This window comes from Pseudomyrmex gracilis, unplaced genomic scaffold, assembly GCF_002006095.1.
Source record: "Pseudomyrmex gracilis isolate BER0280 unplaced genomic scaffold, ASM200609v1 scaffold_2231, whole genome shotgun sequence".
Taxonomy (NCBI): domain Eukaryota; kingdom Metazoa; phylum Arthropoda; class Insecta; order Hymenoptera; family Formicidae; genus Pseudomyrmex; species Pseudomyrmex gracilis.
The window spans coordinates 3,816-15,794 of record NW_018022815.1 but is presented as its reverse complement, the minus strand read 5'-3'; the positions used below and the strand labels follow the sequence as shown (position 1 = coordinate 15,794).

Below are 11,979 nucleotides of genomic sequence, written 5' to 3'. Positions count from 1 at the left end.
TATTAACAGCAGAAAAATCGATTATTGAAGGATATAGAGATACGCTATAGCGTCTATAGCTATAGTAGTAGCGGTATATTTAGCTAAACACTTATTAAACACTTACAACTAAATGATACAAAGATACCCATCTTCAAAGCATATCTTGCTAGTGCATTACAAAAATGCACTTTATATAAGAATATATCTTGTTTTTTTTTGTTTTACTTTTTTCTTACATACGGAAACATTCGTGAATACAGAGATTTCCATAAATGTACGATACGTTTGTTTTAACCAAACTATTTTTTTGTTCGTCATGTAAATTATATAAAATTATGTTATACACTTCATATGTATTATCAAATTTTTTATGAGTTTTTTCTTTAGATATTCATCGATAAAAAAAAGGAGTAATGTAAATAACATGAACAAAAAGAAAATAAAAAGTATAACTACTGATTCCAAATCTCTTACATGTTACACCTCTTACTCTCTATGCGTCGCAGAAGTCCTTGCACTCCGAGACAATATCAATCACATCAAATGACATTGATGGCATCACAGACGTTGGTACAATCACGTGAATTTCCCGCGGCGTAATTGTTTCCATTGACTGTTGATGCGTTCTTTATATAAATACTATTTTAATTATGGTGTGTGTGTGTGTGTGTGTGTGTGTGTGTGTGTGTATGTGTGTGTGTGTGCGTGTGTGTGTGTGTGTCACGTGGTTGCGGTTTCCGACGGTAAAATCAGACATACGGTATACACGTTGACTCCGGTTTACGTCCAGTGTCATCAAGATTGTCTGCTCGTCTTTGTGAGACGTGACACACATACGCACAACAAACAATTCAACTGCTGCTTCTTCGTCATCGTCGTCTTTTTCTCTCTTTTTTTCATTCTTCTTCCTCTTCTTCCATTGAAGGAAGCTGTCTGATCGTTGCTCATCGATCAGGCAGCTTTCTCGGCTGCATAACGCTGATCTGCTTTTACGAAACGAAGGACAGCGGGCAATGGATGGTTGTGATTTACAGTCTAAATGGCCCAGAAGAACATCTGTGGATTGGAGTGAGATAGTAATCTCGCAGCGGTCAAGTGCATACGAATCCTTCCTGTGCCAGTGTAGATGCACTTGTAGGTGCTTCCTACATTAACGGTACGAATCGTGGTGAGATAAAGCGTATTATAATCGCAAAGAGATGATGGACGTATTTCAATGGCAGTTTTGTTTGTCAAAAATTTGATATTCAATTATTTTGATACTTAATCACAAAAATTAATTTAAAAAATTAAAAACATTAAATTGATTAAAGTTTTTAACAAATTTAAATCCTTTATTTATAACTTTTATAAACACATTGTCATACTTACTTTAATTACGAGATTATTTTCTGATATTTAATCATTTTTTTGACAAATTTAAACCTTTTACTTGTGACTTTTATAAACACATTGTCATACTTACTTTATTTACTTTACTTTTTTAAGAAATATTTTGATTTCTTTCTACAAAATATTTTTTATGTGTAGTATGTATAAATCTTACGTCTTTGTTGCAACTATGTCTTACTTCTTTCTTAACCGGCAAGTTCGGTTTATATTCATCCATGTAACCAGAATTGCTATCTTCTGTGTTCTCTGTGAACGTATTTTCCGGCTACAGAAAAATAAATAGAATATATACAAAATACATAACCGAGATGCATTATACTGAATCTTATAATGAAAATAAAATCAGAATATTTCTTTTCCTTTTCTTGCTTATCATGGTACGTTTTAGTGAACATTACATACTTGCTCCTCTGCGTTCTCATTCATTCGGCGTTTCTTTCCATTCGGCTCGAGCTGATCATCTGATAACCTTTTTCTGTTCACATTTGTAATTCCGCCATCACTTTCCTTTGGATTCCGCGGCGACACGCTACCGCTGTTCCCGATGCTTCCGTTTCGATGAATGGTACTAGAAGTCTGCAAATTGTTTTTACACTTCGGTCTTATTTAGTCAATTCTAATACTTTATCAAATGTTTCAATCTCAAACTTAAATTTCCAAAACTAATACTATTCGAACTAGGCATAATTTGAACATACATTGGAACTATTTTTAACGTAAGTTGATAAAATCTTATGTCACCAAATTACAACAAATAATAATAATAATTTACTCTCTCACCTTCTTTTCTCGTTTAAGCAAATTTGGAGGAACAAAAGTATGCAAGTCCTTCCTTTTTACATGTTTAGCTTCAACTTGCATTCCTATTTTCATCATGTTTATTTGTTCAGCTTGTCTTTCAACTGCATTAAAAAATATAAATACACACATGCAGATATATTTTTTATAATGGAAAATACTAGGTCACCAAATATGAAACTTGATAAATTTTATGTGTCAAATTTCATATTTTGTGATCCAATACAAGACACATAAAAGTTAAACCTACTTGTATCCACAAAGGATTTAATATCGAATGTGAGATCAATATTGAGACTTTCACTTCTAGCAAACGCTAGGCCAATGAACCACATAGAACAGTGTTTGCCCAGTTCAGGTTCCAACGGTGGAAACGCTTCCGGATTAACGTGCGCCAGGACAATATGAGGATTTCTTTCTAACGTACCTGTGAATGTGAAAAAACATTTGCAAGATTTATTTAAATTATAAAAAATATAATTTAGAATAACTTTTGTTTTTTGCAATATTTTAAAATTAGTTAGGTGGGTATAAGGGGTCTCTCATATATGAGATGCAAATATAGCATCCTATATGAATTTAAGAATTGAAATCTCAATTCAAAAACTCGCGTGTAAGATTTACATATAAACATGTATATATATATACGCATATTTCCGCACAACATACAGCAAACGGCTCTCATGACCGTCTATTTATTTCTTAGTTTAGAAACTTTAAGATTTGTGAATTATTTTGTTACAATTTGTACCAAACTCAAATTATATGATTCAAAACTATAAATCTTAATATATAATGTACATGTTTTCTAACAATATATTTAATTAATTACCTATTAAGTGTCGTATTTTTGACTCGACAAGGCCGCACCATTCAAGTTGATCTTCTGCGCTTAAACTTTTAGCTAACAGTACAATATAATGCTTGTATTTTCCGAAAAAATTGGGTGGTTCAAACAACTTGTCCCACGTTGCTTTACCCATAATAATCTCTTCTGTTATAGCTAGTCCGTTTTCGAATGCTTCTTGCATAATTGTTCTAGTCGACACGGACACATTAAAAGTAGAATTCTGTTGAGGATATGCTGGTGTAATTATTGGCATCAAATGATATCTGTCTGATACATTTACCTAAAAAAAATTCAAAACGTTATTTTTGTTTTTATGTATGACACATTCATCCGTAAAAGGCAGCAGATTATTTACTCTTGGATCCCAAACTGGATAACCCAGATTAACATTATCGGGTTGTTTTAAAAGTACTGGTTGTGGCCATTTCCATTGAGAAAATACGAGAAAAAATTTTTCTATTAGTGTAGCAGCTACTGCATTGGGATAAAGCTGGCAAGTTCGCGCAACCAACATTGCCCACGATACACCACCAAGATAACCCAAGACATTGCTGTATATACCATGTCCTGAAAAAAGTAGCTTAATGTAGTAATATTTAGAAAAGTTACTATGTAAGAGATATGGCTTTATAAATTGTTACAACCCTTACTTTTGGCCCATAACTTTATAGCCCTAAGAGCTAATCTGAAATTCTCTATATTAGGTACTAAACGCAATATTTCATCCGTTACTCGACATCCATTGAGACTTCGAACACATTTCTGATCAAGATTTTTTAACAACATATCGTCTCTGAGATCCTAAACACAAATTACATTAATTAAATTTTTATACACACAAATACTTGCATACACACTTGTACATGTATTACAAAAAACAAAATTTGTCACATTCCTATACACATGTATCTCTCTCCTTCACTCACTCTCACTCTCATTCTCTCTCTGTGCGTGTATGTGTGTACAATATTACTAACCATTGAATCTGGAATTTCCTTGAGTGTTAACTTTGCAAATAGCATGTCAATTTCTATACCATCAAAATTCATTTTTATGACTGGTACAAAAGCCTCTTCTACCGCCTATGCAATATAATAAGTTATATGTAAAAGTTACAGAACATTATATAGATAAGATATAATATAAATGTTTATCTTAAAGACAAAATGTATGTATAATAAGAATTAAAGAAATATAATTGTATTTTAAAAATAAAAATATAGAAAATTTAAAGATATATTTATACACAAGAGAATATATGTATGTACTATGCAAGTTTTTTTTTACTTACCCTCAAATCCGTAACTTCTTTCTGCATTTTCAACAATTCAAAAAACGATGTAAAGTAATCGGATCTGTATATATGACGGGGAGCCACACACAAAGCATCAATATCAGCACCTTTATGGTGGACACCTAATCTGTATGATCCAAATGTATATATTTTACCACCAACTTGGTCTGCCACATTTGGTGGCATATTTCTAGCAATACTTGTATTTCTAATCCATTGTTTAACCAATGCGTTTAATTTACTGGAAATATAAATAAATTTTAGTAACTGATATTGTAGTAACTGATATTATAGTAACTGATACAATGGAAAGAATATATTGTGTATAATATTAATTATCATGCACAATTATAGACAACTGCACAAACTTACCTCAAAATTTCCATCCTGTGATTCAACTCTTCTTCCGATTCAAAAACATTGTAGGGTTTTAAAGCTTCTTTCAATTCGTTGGTTCTGGTAATATCAATAGGTTTAGGTTCTGCTATACTAATAGCAGATGTCATACCTAAAGTACGCAAGTTGTTCTTTTCATTTGATATAGAATTGGGAGTTGAACTATTACTTTGCGTCTGCCACATTATAGTTGTTATGTATAAAACCTGCAAACAGATACTTTACCATGTACAATCTACCACTAATACATCAACTTTCGATATACTTATGTTTCTTGTAGAGAAGAAAGACAAATCACATGCTGTATAAAAAAATAGATATATATACAAAAATACATCAAAGAGAAAGAAAGAATCATAGACTAAAAGATGTAAATATAAAAAACATCCATGTTTATAAATTTTTATATTGCATACACACAAATACATAACAAATACAAATATATATGTAACATATATATTCACATACTTAGTCGAATAAGGTAGTGTTATATGAACAATTCGATCTAAACAAAGCTCGATGCGTCAGCGATGTTGGTACAACAAATGGGAGAACAAATGGAGTGCGAAAACAAAAAGGGGCTAGACGACGCGGAAGTATCTTACCGCTTGATAAATGTTTTCGTCAAAGATACAACGGCATGTTAAATAAAGTACGAGAGAAGACGAAGTATACTTCGGTCGTGATCAGGTTATAAAATGCACAAATACACCACGCTAGCAACAATGCGTTCACTCGCGGGAGCCGAAGCGTGCTACTGGAAATAAATTGCACGCACTTTGTGTCTGAGACAGCCACGCGGGTGTATTGGTATAAAAAAAGTTTATGCAAAAACACGACGGAGCACACTCACGAGGAAGATTGCGCGAGTCTCTCGCAGTTCTGTTACGTGCGTTTACACCGAGGGATTTGCGCGGCAGCGCTACTTTGACGCTGCGTCTCACGTCGCATTAGTCAGATGCACGCGATAAGATTCTCTATTCACGTTTCACGCTACGTAAATAAATAAAGCAAACATTCTAACGCGAAAAACTAATGAACAACACGTAAACGTAACCCGCAACACAATACACCACCTACAGTATAAACATGGCGTTTTGGCTTGTTAGGTTTGGTTTGGTGCATTTATGCCTCAAGAGATTTTTTAAGAGCCAGTTCATACGCCATTCTAAGGTCTATATAGGGATCTCTTCACTTATGTACACAGGCGACACTGTGCAACCATAGAGATCTAAGGGTCTAGTTTCCATCAAAGCATTAATTTACACCTAAGCTGTGTTCCGTTTAGCCTGTTCTACATTGATCGCAAGCGCAAACGCAAGGAACAGGTCTCGTAGAATTGACTAATCGTATTGATCAAATCAGCCAATTGACGAGCGTGATTGGTCAATTCTACGAGATCTGTTCCTTGCGTTTGCGCTTGCGATTAATGTAGAACGGGCTTTTCACGCATATGCGCGCATTTGTCTATACAGCTCGTTCTACATTGATCGCAAGCGCAAACGCAAGGTATAGATCTCGTAGAATTGACCAATCACTCTGGTCAATTGGCTGATTTGATCAATACGACTAGTCAATTCTACCAGACCTGTTCCTTGCGTTTGCGCTTGCGATCAATGTAGAACAGGCTTACTATACGATAAGGTCTATCTACATAAGACGCAGACGCAAGTCGCAGTGCGACCGATGGTGAACAAAGTGCAGGCACAGCTACTGCACGAGCACAGACGTATAATATATAGACTGCGCGTTTGGCTGAAAAGATGTCTTCAACGTTGAGAGAGACAACATATTTTGAATAGTAACTCTTTCTCTGTCTATGAATGTCTGTGGTGGGATCAGAGCATATATATAATACTCCTATATTGCTCGTACGGTGCCGACCTGAAGTCCACATGTTACGGTGCAGACAATATAGTAGCCTCTCTCTCCAGCTGCTTTGTGCGCATACGGTGAACATTCAAGCACGTTTGGGCATTTCTCTTTCTCGCGTTCTTTCCAATGCTTTGTCTCGCTCGCACTCGCTTAGTAGACGCGCCTGCACATAATGACGCTCGACTATCTATGCCCATATTTGGACTTCGTGCGTCTCTCTTTCTCGGGCCTCGTGCCTCTCATTGCGAAGATACGCGACTAGCAATATAGGAGTATTACATATATGGATCAGGGCCTACTGTTTCATACCACCTAACCTATCATCACTTCTTAATCTCTTTCACTTTTCTTCACCCCCACTATTTTTCTATCCCCACTTTTCCACTATTCTATCAATCAGCGAAGACTTCTTTTTTTCCCACTACTTCGATAGACAAAGACGAGGCTACTGTTCAACACCAGCTGTCTTTCTCAACGTTGAAGACATTTTCTTAACATGGCAAAGGTAGGGAACCACTGAACTCTATATACACTGGAATGCGCATCGAAGAAAATTTATGGCACAAATTGATCAGCGCCATTTTTGTTTGGCCTGGTATTTGAGCAAATCAGAAGCGCGGTTCCGCTATAATGTGGATGACGGAAATGAAAAAGTAACAAAATAGAAAAAGTTTCTTTAGAAGTTTGTAGTAAGAAATTTACGTAAAATTAATAAACAAAATTAATAAACAAATTAATAAACAAATATGTATAAAAGGACTTTTGCTCGTTAATACGATATAAGTATAAATTTACCCATTAATACGATGTAAAAACTTACCGTTNTTAAAATAGTAAAAAAGGCACAAAGTACACGCGCGCTTGTTACAAAATATCATTGTATCTTCAAACAAAATGGTTTTATTTTAATTATTTAAAAAATGCAAATTATAAAAAATTCAATCATTGCAAAAATTCATTCAATACAATTTCAATTACAAATACAATTCAATACAATTCAATACAATTTCATTTCAATTATAAAAAAATGCAATATTATTTCTATCTACAACATCCTAACCTAACCTAACGATTTTCATCCTACATTGTTAATACATGCAACTGATATATTTACCCCAAAATCCTTACCTATGAAATGAAATCCCCTTTTCACTTCTCTGCTCACACCCGGGCACACAACAGGTCTGTTCTTTTTATCTGAACTGGCTGCGCTAGTTCAGAGTTTATTTTTTTTTACTTCACATTGGAAAAAGAAAGATAAACTCTGAACTGATGTAGCCAGTTCAGGTAAAAAGAACAGACTTATAAACATTTCATGTCGCTAACTTGTAGCGGGACCGCGCGTGGAACGCGCTTCTGATTTGCTCAAATATCAGGCCAAACAAAAATGGCGCTGATCAATTTGTGCCACGTCTCGCTATGCTTGTTAGATGGAGATGCGCATTCCAGTGTATATAGAGTTCAGTGTAGGGAACGCGCAGTCTATATATTATACGTCTATGGATTTATCCATGAAGTAAGAGTAAGAAGATCGAACTTCATAGCGCGTCAATGGAAAAAGTGGTCCCGATTTTGACGCCTAATTGGGAGGGAATCCGCTCAAAGGAATAGTTTCTTACGGTTGGACGCCTATTGCAAAACTACCACATGTACACATTTAGTATATGTAACTATATTTATGCTCCGAATCGTGAGATCTTTTAATGTAGAAATTTCTCAGCAATACAACAAAATAAAGTGATAAAAGATTTATAAGTTTTCTGTTTTACGTGCATCGTGTTATAACGCTTTGGGTAATTGAAAATAAAATTATAAATACGCAAAATCAGACAAACACAAAAAGGTTAATAATGGAAAAAAGTAACATTGAGGAATTAATAGTAAACAAGACTATCATTATCAGGCTCACGAGTATAATGGAAAGAAATTCAATGGAAATGGAAACAAGCAGCAGATAAATTCAAGTATTTGCAAAAAAATTTGCATTTAGTTGAGCTGCCTTCTCCAAATTGGGGACTTACAACTGGAAACGACACATTTTTTGGTTTTGTGAAAGCAGAAAGTGATTTTAGTGTCAAAAAAAGAATTGCTGCGTAATACTAACTAAAAACTGACAGAGCTGCGTTCCGTTACTTTTTTTGCAAATGACGTCTAACCGTAAGAAACTATTCCCTTGAGCGGATTCCCTCTCAATTAGGCGTCAGAATCGGGACCACTTTTATATCACGGAGTTCGATCTCCTTACTCTTACTTCATGGATTTATCCATCTTTAGCGTCGAGCCAGCGTCAATGATTGTGCCTATTTGTGCCTACTTGTTTTACAGGCATAATCGTTTTGCTGCAGATATAGGCTCTCGAATTACTATCTGCTTTGTAATAAATGCTGCTACTAAATTGAACAACTCTTCAAATTGTGTAGGAGTCATATGGAAATAATTCCATATGAATCGTGCTTCTTCCAAAATAATAACAGGAAAAATTGTGTGGTAAAATCCATGTTTATATCGGTTTATGAATATTGGATTTACCCAATAACGTTTGCTACGATAATTCCTTTTTTTTGTTGTAATTCGTTTATCAAAACTGCTGCCAAAAGTTTTTTATGTCGCTGATTTTGTTCCGCTAATTTTTTAATACACTTGCTTAACCACATATAATATTTATTTCGAAAAGACATTTTTGACACGATTAACGCTAAATTTGACGTTACATTCTTTTTATGGATTTATTATACTCCAGCGTCAACTTTGATCACGTGACCTATTTTGACGCTAAAATGAGCGTCAAGCGTCAGCATGAAAAGGCGCCTTTATAGATCAAAGCGGAAGCGAAATCAGCGCAATTTGACAGGTTTCCATCGACTTAAATTTGATTCTACGTCGCATTAGGTGTGAATTAATGGGTGCGTTCAGACAACTTAACAGTTGCACAACGGTTGAGAGATAATCACTTATGATTGGATCATACTTTTGGAACTGTATCAGGTTTTGAAAAATAGTCTTATCATAAGTGACGATCTCTCAACCGTTGAGTTTTCTGAACGTAACCAATGCTTCGGTGGAAACTAGTGTAACACAGTAGGTGCGTTCAGACAACTCAACAGTTGCACAACGGTTGAGAGATAATCACTTATGATTGGATCATACTTTTGGAACTGTATCAGGTTTTGAAGAATAGTCCTATCATAAGTGATGATCTTTCAACTGTTGAGTTTTCTGAACGTAACCAGTGTCGACTTGTAGTTTAACATTTATATGACGAAGTTGAAGACAACATTAAAGAACAGAAATAGTGCTGGAGTAGTTGTTTCTCTCTCTTACAATAAGAGCGGTGGGAGACCAATCATCTCACAAGTCTATGCTATCACCTTTCACTATCACTCTTTTTCAACTGACTTTCGAACTCTATCTTCGTTGCTTTCGGCCTGCCGCGGCCACCAATCAACTCACTGCTAGAAAAGAAGAGAACTACTCCACGACTATTTCTGTCTCTTTTAACAAAGACTTCAGCTCCTCTTACACGAATGTTCCGTCTATTATATAAGTTTATGCATGGATGTTCCGTCTATTATATAAGTCTGCTTAGAATGGCGTATGGACTAACTTGAATCGGTTTTTTGAGCCATATATGCACCAAACCAACCAACCTATTATATAAGTCTATGGTTGGAACGCTTTTTAGCTTTTAATTTTCATCGTCAGAGTGCGGAACAATGGGTGCGTTCAGACAACTCAACGGTTGAGAGATCATCACTTATGATAGGACTATTCTTCAAAATCTGCAGCGGTTCCAACAATATGATCCAATCAGAAATGATTATCTCTCAACCGTTGTGCAACTGTTGAGTTATCTGAACGCACCCAATCACTTTACATAAGCAGAGAGAAATCTGAGAGCGGCCATCTTATTGTAATTTTTTACGACGGTTTCAGCCGCTGGTTTTAGCCGTCGCAGGTCTCATGGAACTGATCAATTACATTGGTCGATTGGCTGATTTGACTCTGCAATTGGTCAATTCCACGAGATCTGATACTTGCGTTTAATGTAGAACGGCCTTTGAGTTCCACTTTTGTGGAAATACGGCTAAAACCAGCAGTTGAAACCGTCGTAAAAAACTACAATGGCATGGCCGCTCTCAGGCTTCTCTCTGACATAAGTCATTTAAATTTTCCGGTATATATGCGTCATGAATATGGTATATTTTAAACTATCGCTAAAAAATAGCCAAAGCAGAGATGCCAGATCGCGCCGGACAGCATCGAGAGTATCGAAGCGGGGTATCCCCACCGCCTCGATGCTGTCGTACGCATACAAGCGAGAACCGCACACGGACGCTGTTTTCGCTTGTATGCGTACGAGAGCATCGAAGGCGGTGGGGATACCCCGCTTCGATACTCTCGATGCTGTCCGGCGCGATCTGGCATCTCTGAGCCAAAGTGAGTAACCATCGTTGCGGAAGTATCTCTCTCGATTCTCGGTCTTCTTCTCAATGGACAACATAATTTTTAGATTCCTTAGCATATTATTTTTGCTATAACAATTCTTTTATTTACATTATATTATATTTTGTTATATATATTATTATTACATATTAAAAAAAAATAAATTATGATACATTAAATTCCATGCATAGAATAAATCATATACATAATACATGCACAAATTACAAATTTTATCAGATTTTATTTCAGTTTTAATTTATAGAAGTTGAAATTAGATTAGAAAATGGCTTTTATACTGAATAAATTATACTGATACATAAATAAATAAACTTACATTTGTCATTAACATCCACATTGTCGTTTGTAAATAAAATTAACATTGTTATTATCTATATATATATTTTTATTTGTGAAACATTCATATAAGGGTGCTGTGTCTAATATTGCAATATATGCATTGCAATGTTTGCATGTAAAACTATCTGCTTCGATAATTAGGTAATAAAATTATTATTTAATTATTAGTAAAATTGATATTTTTTAATTGCATACTGAAATATAAATATATTGCAAAATTGTAGAAGATTAATATTTTAAGAACATCAAGTGACACGAGATCAATTAAAACACGAGAGAATAGTTATGTCAATACTTATTAGGTGCTTTCCAACTACGTACACAGGCGACACTGGTCTAATTTCCACCGAAACCCTCAATTCGGTTTCACTCCGGTACTGATCAAATTTAGTGCTCTGTTTCCATTGGAAGTAGAGTACTTATAGATTGAAGCGGAAGTGAAATCAGCACAATTTGACAGGTTTCCATCGACTTGAATTTGATTCTACGTCGCATTTGGTGTGAATTAATGGGTGTGTTTAGCCGAAGCTAGCGCTACGTAGCGCTACGTAGCGGCTTCATGTAGCAGTTGCAATTGCTGCGTTACTTCTGC

The 11,979-nt window shown here is 35.2% G+C and overlaps 1 protein-coding gene across 5 annotated transcripts; it reads right to left on the bottom strand.

Annotated features, from left to right (window-relative positions):
* Positions 1–644: 644 nt before the first annotated feature.
* Positions 645–5,819, bottom strand: LOC109862708 (poly(A) polymerase type 3). 5 transcript variants are annotated; one of them, XM_020442827.1, is made up of 12 exons: positions 5,181–5,819; positions 4,689–4,918; positions 4,314–4,557; positions 4,000–4,104; positions 3,673–3,823; positions 3,378–3,589; positions 3,005–3,302; positions 2,423–2,599; positions 2,155–2,276; positions 1,777–1,968; positions 1,553–1,639; positions 645–1,127 (listed from the first exon to the last, which is right to left on the bottom strand). In XM_020442827.1, the coding sequence occupies exons 2-12, from the start codon at positions 4,895–4,897 to the stop codon at positions 1,074–1,076; spliced, it is 1,851 nt and encodes a 616-aa protein (XP_020298416.1). In that variant the 5' UTR covers positions 4,898–4,918; positions 5,181–5,819; the 3' UTR covers positions 645–1,073. The 5 variants fall into 5 exon arrangements, with proteins under 5 accessions (XP_020298416.1, XP_020298417.1, XP_020298413.1 ...); XM_020442828.1 differs by having other exon boundaries at positions 1,777–1,950; positions 5,181–5,818; XM_020442824.1 differs by having other exon boundaries at positions 645–1,639.
* Between the last annotated feature and the right edge of the window lie 6,160 nt (positions 5,820–11,979).